The sequence below is a fragment of the Trifolium pratense genome, linkage group LG5 (assembly GCF_020283565.1).
Source record: "Trifolium pratense cultivar HEN17-A07 linkage group LG5, ARS_RC_1.1, whole genome shotgun sequence".
Lineage (NCBI taxonomy): Eukaryota > Viridiplantae > Streptophyta > Magnoliopsida > Fabales > Fabaceae > Trifolium > Trifolium pratense.
The window spans coordinates 52,689,456-52,700,721 of record NC_060063.1 but is presented as its reverse complement, the minus strand read 5'-3'; the positions used below and the strand labels follow the sequence as shown (position 1 = coordinate 52,700,721).

The 11,266-nt window shown below is 37.9% G+C and overlaps 1 protein-coding gene across 2 annotated transcripts; it reads left to right on the top strand.

The window, feature by feature from the left end:
• Positions 1 to 1,395: 1,395 nt before the first annotated feature.
• On the top strand, positions 1,396 to 10,891 carry LOC123884974. 2 transcript variants are annotated; one of them, XM_045934214.1, is made up of 5 exons: positions 1,415 to 1,577; positions 1,797 to 1,973; positions 2,763 to 4,278; positions 4,393 to 4,514; positions 10,533 to 10,891. In XM_045934214.1, the coding sequence occupies exons 1-5, from the start codon at positions 1,563 to 1,565 to the stop codon at positions 10,560 to 10,562; spliced, it is 1,860 nt and encodes a 619-aa protein (XP_045790170.1). In that variant the 5' UTR covers positions 1,415 to 1,562; the 3' UTR covers positions 10,563 to 10,891. The 2 variants fall into 2 exon arrangements, with proteins under 2 accessions (XP_045790169.1, XP_045790170.1); XM_045934213.1 differs by having other exon boundaries at positions 1,396 to 1,577; positions 2,763 to 4,514.
• Positions 10,892 to 11,266: the final 375 nt, after the last annotated feature.

Sequence of the window (11,266 nt, the reverse complement as noted above, 5' to 3'; positions counted from 1 at the left end):
TAAATATTTACGAGAAAACAGAAAAGACTCGTGATCTTACAACCTTGGCCGGGTTCGGTTAACGACATATTTAAATTTTCAAAACCGGACTCGACCATATTTAACCGTTTTTACCCTTTTTTTGTCACCCATAGACCCGACAACCCGTATAAACCCGCCCGATACACCCAACTTAATCCCGGTCACAAAAATTTTGCACACCCCTGCCGGTGATGTCACAAGGGGCATAAATTCTATGACACAAGCCATAACAATGTATTGCGAGCTACAAGTTCAGACTGACTTTAATCTTCAACACTTATGTGAGACATATTGCCTTCGAGCATTGTCGCGCCAAGAAATTGAACCCTCTTCAAAGGTGTAAATGATTTTTACTTGTGTATAAAAATTTCTTAACAATAAAATATTGACTTGATATGTTATGTAAGATTTTTACTTGGTATGTTATGTAACAAAACACACACAAGTGAGATTCTTCCATTTTCCAAGCTTCAATGTTTCTTTCTTTTTTTGAGCTAGGAAAGAAAACACACACATACACAAACAAAAGTTAGTTTCTTTCATTTTAAAAAACAAAATAAAAAATTTCAAATTTAGAAAGTTCAATAAAAATTTGAAATGCTACATATTGTTCATCTTTGTGAATTGTGCTACATATTCAAATTTAGAAAGTTCAATAAAAATTTGAAGAACTTACACTAAAAACAAATAATAACTCATAAAAGCTATATTTCGTAAAAAAACTTATAAAAGCTATGTGAACTTGAGATTTATTGACGCTCCATAACGCAAGAAGAATCACACATATCTTAATAGGTACATTCAGATGGTCGATATTCTGAAACAGTCACACATAACATTAATCATCATACACTCCTTCACACCATTATAAAGAGTGCAAAAAGGATCACCTAATCCCAAACTTGAATCCTCTCCCATAAAACTTTCACAGGTAAAAGTTAAGTGTCTTGATCCACCATTCATTCTATTATTTAGATTAATTATGCATTTGACAAATAATAATAAATAAAGATCGAGATTTCACAAAACATAAACATCATAAAAAATAATCTCTTATGATGCCTATCTCAACAATACTAAGAGTTGTCAAATAAAACATCTTTACCCTCTCAATCACACTTGTAAGTTCTAACTTCCAAACCTACTCAAAATGATGAAACTCATTCAAAATCTAACATGCTCATAAAAAAGAGAGAAAAAAAATCAATAACAAACGGTGTCGTTTTAGGGTCCACGGTATAATAAACTTGTGAGAGAATATGAAAAACAGAAAACAGGTCCCACAGCCAGTGTTACGGTTACTGATTACGACGTGGTAATTGCGCTCGTTGAGGGCAATCTAGTAAAATCACATCAAAGACTTCATTTCTTAACAGAAAAGAGGGAAATAGAATCGAAAAAAATAAAAATAAAAAAAACCGAAACAAACTTCATCAACCCATAATTCACTCTTTCCCCTTTCAATTGTTGTCGTTGGTTTCTTAACCGACGAAAGAACACACCAAACATCATCGTTCATCTTTCAGATACATTAATCGACAATGGACGATTCCGAGGTAAACCGTTTTTGTTACACTCTTTCTTAACTGTTTCTTCCGCCGCCAATTGCGGTTTTTTTCTTCTTATTTGTTCATTTCAAGAATAAAGATTGAATCTTGTTTATTTGGGGTTTATGGGTAATGTTAAAATGTTGAAAATGTTTGTTTCTGATTATTTTGTTGTTGTGGGGTTTTTGATTTTGATTTGGTTTTTGTTTGTGTTTTGTGTTTGATCAGAAATTAACGGCTTTGAAGAAGGCTTATGCCGATATCATACTCAACACAGCAAAGGAAGCAGCGGCGCGGATCATGGCTTCTGAGAGGAAATCTATGCTCTTACAGCAAGAGCTTGCTGCTACTAAAGATGAAGCACTTAGGATGCTTCTCAGACTCAAACAAATGTTTGATTCTAAGGTATAGTAATCATCCTCAAATGGGGTTGTTTTTAATTTTCTTAAAGTTGTTTTTTGATTGGTCTATGTTTGTGTTTTTTGTGTTCGAAATTTGGTTTTTGTTTGATTTCGATAATTGGTTGTTGTCGGGGTTTACCCTACTTTTGTTATGTGTAGTTGGTTTCGTTTGTCTGTGTCGTTATTCGGTTGAGAAAGTTTTGAACTTTCCATTTTTATTCGGTTAGTTTTGCACATAATTGTCGGTTCATTTGTTGCGTCATTTTTCGTTGACTTCAAGAATAACACTTCATTTTGTTATGTTTGAGAAAATTCTTTCCAAGAGTAATAAGGATCGAGTACGATACTTTTCTAATATGACATTGGTGGTGGTCGTTAAAGGAATGCAATCACCGTACATTTGAGAAAGAATTTGATATATCTGTCTGCACTTATGTCTATAAGTCTGGTTTGAGAATGAAGATTAATACTTGATTGTGAATGTAGGCATGATTCAATATCAGATAGGAATTACTGTGTTTTTGCATGCTATGTTTGTTCTTTACTTGTGGAAGCATATAGCAAAATATATCTTCCATTCTCAGATAGGAATTACTTCATATTGATCATCATTCAGCTTTTGAGCCTAAATTCATTTGGTGTCGTGGCAAATTAATAACTTACTGCCATTATGGAATACACTGACATAACAGTATTTTAATATGACAATCAAGCAAAGTTTATGCAGTGGATTCCTCCTAATCGAGTCATTTTTGAGGTCTTATCTTATATTTGATAGATTGAAATTTTACAGGTCAAAGAATCAGAGCTTACATTCTCGAGTCAGCAAAAGAAGATCGACGTGCTCGAAGCTCAGCTGCAGGAAGCTGAGGAAATAGTTAGAGACCTTAGGGCCGAGTTGAGAGAAACACAGTTTGAGCTGGAGAATGTCACAAAACACCAAATGAATCCTCCAGCTGAACAAAACATGAAGGATGGAGTTGCAGCTAATGGAAATTTTATGCAGGAGAACAGACTTCATCCTTATGATGGATCTGTGCATTCTGCACCTAATTTACAGTTGGAATCAATCTCAATTTCTGATACTAGGTGCCCTACTGTAAATGGAACAGATAATGGAAGTAAGTTATGTGTATCTCGTGATCATGCAAACAGTTGCTACATTCACAATCCAGATTTCGCATCCATAGTCATTCGGAGGAAAGGCCCCGAGCTCTACAGAAATGGATGTACTCAGAGAATACGAGCGCTTGAAAGGAGCCTTTTTGATGGAAATGTATCTGTTTCAGAAAATGTAGATAATGCACAGGATGAAACTTTAGTTGGAGCACATGAAGATGGCAAGGAAATGGCTGTTACAGATAATGGCAAAGCTGATATTATTTGTGAAAAGGAAAAACAAGATGAACTTAAATTGACGAAAGCAGATGCTGACCATGTCAAACTTTCGGTCCGTAAAAAATACATGAGATTTAAGAAGAGGAAAACTCGTCGATCTAGATTGCATTCTTACCAGCGTAAGGGAACAAATAAAAGATCATATCTGTCTGTTGCCAAAGATTCTCCTCATGTATTGGATAACAATGATCCTTCCAAGGGGAATTCTTCTACGGCACATGAAAATGAAGCTCTGAAGGATCCAATGTCTCCTTTGTCCGAAGCACCCAATGACGCAACTGCAACAGTTGAGCAACCAGATAAACTTAAAGTGGTAAAAGAAGGTGCTGAACTTATCAAAGATCTAGTTCATAGAAAACACAGAAGATTTGTGAAGAGGAAGACTCATCAATCTAGATTGCATTCTGGTCAGGTTAAGGAAACAAATAAAGAACCAGATTTGTCTTGTGCCAAAGATTCTCATCATGTATTGGGCAACAACGACCATTCTATGGAGAATTCTTCTATGCAACATGGAAATGAAGCTCAGAAGGATCTTATGTCTCCTCTCCCCAAAGCACCGACTAATGCAACTACAGCAGTTGAGCAATTACGATCTTATACCAATACTGAAAAAGTGGAAAAATTTCTTAAATTCTGCAGTTTTAGGAACAAGATTGTTCATGATACTGAACCATTGGATAATTCAGATTTGACAAGACAAGAAAGTTTGTCCACCGAAAGTATGGAGGTTCCAGGTTGTAAAGATGTCGAGGCAGCTGATGGGTCACCAGATAAAGTTGATCCAAAACTATCCAATATAGATGAAACAGTTTCTAGTCGATTTGAAAATGATAAGCTTCTCAAGTTCACATTTCATAGAAAGCGTAAGAAGGGGTCTGTAAGTAGCGGTGATGCAGGCTGCTCTCCAGATAATAGCAATTCAAAGAAAATTTGTGGAGAGAAGCAAAATGATCATGCGGAGACTCAGAAATCTTGTACAATGACCCAGTCTGTAAGTAGCGGTGATGCAGGTCGCTCTCCAGATAATAGCAATTCAAAGAAAATTTGTGGAGAGAAGCAAAATGATCATGTGGAGCCTCAGAAATCTTGTACATTGACTGAGTCATCTCGGGAGAGCCGACGACTAGCACAAGTTGCTCGCCAGGTTGGTGACACACACATGCATATATATGAATATGAATGCTTGTTTCTGTCTTTCCCTGTTTCGGGTATGCATCTTAAGCCTATCTATGCATTTGCAAACTACTATATTGTTTTGTGTCTGTTAAATGAACTATTACTCTATTTCAAAGATGGTTGTAGCCATTTTTTATTTTATGTTGTCAGTTTGTGACAACTGACAAGGTCATTTTTTTTGCCATTTTATGTGAGCCTTAAAGTTTTCACGAGAGATGCTAACTAAGAGTTAGTGTTTAGATAATTGCTGAAACAAAATCCCACTAGGGTTCCACTGTTTGAAACATTCATCTTGAGCTCCAGTTCCACTTTGTTCCATTTGAATGGCTAGATGGGGTTGTAGCCATCAAATGATAAGGTAGCCCAACATTAGTGATGGTAAGTTTTGCCTTGGGAAGAAATCCTTCATAGATCATTCCCATTCCACATTTTTTAAAGGCCTAATTCCTCTCATTAGTGGTTTGCTTGGCCCGTTTGTTTTGGAAAGGGAACTTGAATGTATCCATTGTGTTTCCTTCATCAACCATTTTCACACAGCAGCTTTACTGGTGTCAGGAATGACACCTCCACTCAACACCATTATCCCCTGTCAGATGCATTGACGATCGTACCTTTATCGCACTCATGACTCAGCCATCTCCACCATCGTCTCTTTCACTGCTGAATTGACATCACACCATGCCTTCTCGACTCTACACTACTTTCCTTCATTCATGGACCCAAATCACCATTTTGCTTCTTCCACCCAAAATTTCACCTCAGTCGTGAAGCATTGAAGTGAACCTACAGGTTCACATATGCTTTTCCTCGAAGCCCCCAACAGTTGAATCTTCCGCTTGTTGCTATTCCGACATACATTAGTTATCGCCTCAACCGAACCTCTTCTTCCCCTTCAAAATGGTTCTTGTTCTTCACTTTCACCACTTCATTTATGCTTTTGATTTCTGATTTTTTATCCACAAAATTGAGGGGTTGTTGTGTACTCACTTCTCCAACCATTTTTTCTCCCTCATCATCACATACTTTTCATCTTTCCCGATCTTGCTTCTTTGCGTGCTGGTTTTCTTCCTTCTAGGATGCTTTCTTTTCCAAGATTTATGAACCATTTGTTTCTTTTTATATTCTACTTCTGACATTCTCACTTTTGATTCTTTTCTTTCATCCTTGGCTGCCACTGATTATAATTGAGTTAGTTCCTTCTGCTCTTTGTTAGGAACCCAAAAATTGAGAAACAGAAATTGTATTATTAATCGAAAGTCCGTAACTATTACAGAAGATGAACCCCTGCAATCCCAGAGCTAAGCTCCTCGGAGAAGAGGCAATTCTCTCTCTGCCCAAACCTTTACGGTTCCTAACCGAATAATTCTCAATACCCTTCCCACTCGCTTGTTCTACTTCGTATAACAGAACTGGTCACATCATTTCCTCACCCTCACTTACTGCCATGTCATCATTACCTCTTCTTATAATAACAACACCTCAAAACCTTGATGTAGAAAATTGAGGTGGAGCACAGCACACAGAAGTACATAGAATAGTTGCTGAAGAAACAAACCAAAAGATACGGCCATGCATTGGCCCACCCAACGGCACCAATGATCTAAACATTCAACACCATTGTTGCAAAGAGAGTAATATGAGCAATGAGAAGGACAGTGCAACATATAAGTGTCACAGTACTTCATCTTTATAGGGAGCTCATTGACCATTTCTTCATCTATTAGAAGGAACCTGAAGTTTACTTTTTGCCACCTCTCAAATTCAATTGAGACAGGAGAGTGTTGATCAACTGCATCCTTACAGACTAGTCTCTCCCACATATGAGACCAGGACAAGATTGAAACGAACCCACTTTGACAGTGCTCTCAACAATGGTTCATTATTCTGCAAATGACTCGATGTATCAATTAGAAACATATTTGAACCATCCAATGAAGCTTATTTTGCCACAGTAACATGATCATTTTCATAATGCTTAGCAAACATGGGAGTTTGAAGTCTAAGTGCATGTGTCAGCAACTGCTTAACAACTCCCAGTTGAAATGGGTCACAAGCATTTACCATGACTTTAATCTTGTGTTGTAGGAAGCTCCCTGGCAGATTTTCCAACTCCAATAATACAACACATGTGGTTTACTTAGCTCCCTGGCAGCACGAATATTCATCAATATGTCAAAAGAATGATTAGGAGGAATTAGAATAGGAACAAAACTTTTTTTTCATTGCCGCATGCACTAACGTGGACATCCTTGTAAGTTGTAAATGAAACGTTTTGCTTTCAAAACTAGCTACCACAAATTCAAATAGTTTCCTAGCTATCTCCTTAGCTTTTATTTGGGTTTTACACGTTAGTTTAAAAATTAGCTCCAATTCTCTAACCTCAAGTTGGGTTTGACACATTAGTTCCAAAATTAGCTTCAATAGACAGCTATGCAGCCTCCATTGTTTTTGCTTCTGGACCCAGTCACTAAGATCAGTTTGGGCCGGCCCAATAGAATAAGAAAATTATTCAACTTACAGATTGTCGAGATTGCCCCTTGGTCTCCCTTTCTCAGATTCGCAAATTTCTTCAACCAAGGAGAGCCTTAGACGATGGCGATCTGTACTAACAGCGTTCTGATGGAGGTTGGTGGTGGTGTGATTGTGATATAAGAACAACCCACATGCCTCTTTCGTAAACTCTCCCTCTTCAGCTGAGTCACCTTTCTCGATGGTTGCTTCCATGGTGATTCGTTTATCATTTCGTCCCGCAGTGACACCTCTGATCGTGGATGTACCAAAATCCTTGGGTTCCTTGTTTTGTGAATCGCTCCAACCACGATGAGCAGATTCGGGTCCGGTGGTTTTGGTTGTGGCGGAACCGTAACAACCGAGTCGGAGTATGGCGTCTTTGGCGGGTCCGATGGCAGTTCCAACGGATCTGGTGGTAGCTTGGTCGAAATCGCATCCTTGTTCCAAAAAGCATCTCGATCTGGTGATTTTGGCTTGGGAAGCGCCTTAACCGGTGAACCCGATGGCGACGGTGTATCGACCACCATCGTATGATTCTTCGTGACACTCACCCTCGTGCGATCTGCTTCTATCTTCTTAGCTGCTACATCAAACTCAGTCATCGATTCATTGCGGCATTTAGATCTTTCTGTTATGACTTCAGTGACTAGTGGTGTCACTGAAATTTCCAATCCGACTGCTCTGATGAAATCGACAGCGATCCCGATTCTTTTGGCTTTTCTTAAACAACACCGCCATAGTTCCTCTTTCGAAATCTTCTCATCAAAGCTATGGCAAATGTTTCCCAATCTGCATCAAGGTTCTCCAGGCACCATGACTGAAACCACAACATAGCTACTCCTTCCATTCTCACGAATGCCCATTGCACCTTGTCAGAAGCATAAATTTTCTGCACATCAAAGAACCATTCTGCTGTAGTGATCCACCCCATGGGGTCTTCACCCACAAATTCTGGCAGCCTTTCTTTCAAGAAATTGTATGACTCTTCCATCTCCATCCCACACTGGCTCTCCGTCGATAATCCGGCAGGTCGGACCATTGTTAGGAACCCAAAAATTGAGAAACAGAAATTGTATTTTTAGTCGAAAATCAGTAACTATTACAGAAGATGAACCCCTGCAATCCCAGAGCTAAGCTCCTCGGAGAAGAGACAATTCTCTTTCTGCCCAAACCTTTATGGTTCCTAACTGAATAATTCTCAATACCCTTTCCCCTCTCTCTCGTTCTCCTTCTTATAACAGAACTGGTCACATCATTTCCTCACCCTCACTCACTGTCATGCCATTATTTACCTCTCCTTATATTTTGATAATATCACTCTCCACCTAATGGATTTGTGCAACTAACTATCCTGTTGACTATTTGGGCCTACACTCGCATTTGAGGTCCTAACACTCCTTATCTTTTGTTGTGATTGACATATTAATTGTTTTAGAGTTTTTCTGGCATGGTCACTTGACCAACATGTCATATTTGGTCACATCTGTTGGGAGTCCCACATCGGATGTGAGATGGCATGTTTATAAGTAGAGGCAATCCTCACCTACAAGCTGGTTTTGTAGGGTTGGGTTAGGCCCAACCCAAAATTCTAACAACATACAATCAAAACTTGACAACACATAAACATTTAAAATAAATATAAGGAGTGAGAAAATAAATTGTCAATGAAATACCATGAGAGAAAATGTTTCTCTGCAAATTGAAAACCCATTTTCTCCATTGTTTTCCTCTTCCAATATCAGCCTGCATCTTCAATGGGTAAGAAACGGAAAGACGCGCAGGGAGTAAAGTGAGGCGGCAACGACGTCCTCGTTGGCTGCCGACGGAAGCTGTAAGTGCAGGAGTTATTCTTGAACTCGATCTCAACTGCATCAAAGCTCATTCAGAGCATGCTCACTATGGCGATGAACTTGCTGGATGCCGACAAAAATCTGATTTGCGTTTTCGGCAAAGATTTTGGTCGCTGTGATTTTGGCCAGTTTTTATTTGTGTCAATGTAGATTTTGTTCTGATTTGTGTGCCTGAGGTGGCGACGACATCCTCGTTGGCCACCGAAGGAGGCTGTAAGTGCGGGTGTTACTTTGAACTCGATCTCAACTGCATCGAAGCTCATTCAGAGTATGCTCACTATGGCGATGAACTCGCTGGATGCCGACAGAGATCTGATTTGCGTTTTCGGCAAAGAATTTGGTGGCTGTGATTTTGGCCAGTTTTTATTTGTGTCAATATAGATTTTGTTCTGATTTGTGTGCCTGAGGTGGCGACGACGTCCTCGTTGGCTGCCGACGGAGGCTGTAAGTGTGGGAGTTATTCTTGAACTCGATCTCAACTGCATCGAATTTCATTCAGAGCACGCTCATTATGGCGATGAACTCGCTGGATGCCGACATAGATCTGATTTGCGTTTTCGGCTAAGGTTTTGGTCATTGTGATTTTGGCCAGTTTTTATTTCTGTCAATATAGTTCTGATTTGTGGGCCTGAGCAAATATAGATAATTATACTCATTATATTGATGGTCATAATCATGACGTGATGACTTTTTCCTTTTTTTTTTATTACTAATGATGATAGTGATAGATATATTTTAATTTATGGTAAATTTTTGGGATTGAGCATATTTATACATGTCCAGTTTAAATTATCTACCTACTATTTATATGGAATAAAATGAGGTCCTCTTATTCCATTTATTTATTAATATACTACTTAGAGTTTTGCAATCTATTTATGCCTTGTGTGTCTATTTCATGTAAGCCTTCTGGACCCTTAATGTTCTTAGGATTGGAGTATTTGACTCCTCTAAAGTGAGACCTATACTTTAGAGGGTAAAGTGTAGAGTTATAAACATTAATTCAATCAACGATTGAGATTATGAGAAATTACTTGTGTCTGAGTGTTATGAACTATATTATGTTGCTAAATACTAAGCCATTGATTTTCTCATAACTTCACACTTTACCCTCTAAAACACACCTTTTACTTTAGAGGAGCCATATCCGTTAACTTAATCCTAGAATTGATATTTTCTCATGCTGAGTGACACTTATCCATAGAATTTAATCTATCTTAAGTCTTAACTGCTCACATGTTTCTCCTCTCGCTTCGTGTATATCCTTTTTTTTTTTATAATTTTATTCTAAATTGTTAGCATTGTCGATTAACGGCTGGCTTTGGCCCGACTCTATGATTTTGGAGTCACACATTTTCTAGCATCATGAATCTACTTGCTTTAGTTTTTCACTTCATATAACATGGTATTGTCTTCCAAAGAGTAACCATGGCACCTTGCTGGTTGCGCTCTTCATAGCAATTGTTGATTAAATGCTAAACACTAATATTAGTTTGGGTTAATACTATCATTGTTTTTTTCAGCATTACTTTGTTTTAAGAAAGGAACTTCATATATACTAGCCTTCATATAAAGAGGATTCTCATTCATAGATTGTCTAACACATTTCTTCAATCTTTTGGCAGCTCATATCTTTGTCAGAGAAGAGATGGTGATAGTAGATTTGTCGATTGCTATGATGAGTAATGCGCTATTGTTTCCGGAGGTGGCGTTGAGGATGCTTTACATTGATAGAGCCGTGGAACATGTTAATAACTTGTCATTGTTATATTTTTATGTCTATTTTCCTTTCATCCTTAAATAGCAATAGCTAACAATATATCATAGAACATATATATGTGCTGTTGATTGGCATTTTCTTGGGGTAATGTTTCAAAGGCAAATTTTGCTGATTATAAGCTATATTCCCGCCAATGATGATTTTGGGTGTGCAGTGTTGATGACATACTCTAGAACTAATAAATATATATAACATGAAATTGTGGTACTATGTTGTAGAAATAATTTTTTGGGCAAAGTATATTAAAGGAAATGTATGATTGTTTAGGCAAATATTTGGCCAAAATGTCTTTATACTCCTGTTGAAAATACTACATTAAAAGGCAAAGTAGAAGCAAGTAGAAATGAGTTATTGTATTTTTTTCCCTCCAAAAGTGAGCAATAAGGCAGGCCCTGGGCTATGGCCAGGGGTGCCACTGCATAGAAAAATTCTCTTCCCCCAAAATTCTCTTTTTCCTCCAAAATTTTCATTTTTGCCCTCGAATAAAAATTTCGGAATACGTTTTGTGAAATGTTGCTAGTTCAAATTCGGAAAATACGTTATGAAGTTTTTACTCAAGGCAAAAAAAAATTTGGAAAA

Excerpts from the sequence above, each read along its gene's own strand:
- LOC123884974 (XM_045934213.1), top strand. Across the intron at positions 1,974-2,762 it reads AACAAATGTTTGATTCTAAG|GTCAAAGAATCAGAGCTTAC; the intron begins GTATAGTAATCA and ends GAAATTTTACAG. Across the intron at positions 4,515-10,532 it reads TAGCACAAGTTGCTCGCCAG|CTCATATCTTTGTCAGAGAA; the intron begins GTTGGTGACACA and ends ATCTTTTGGCAG.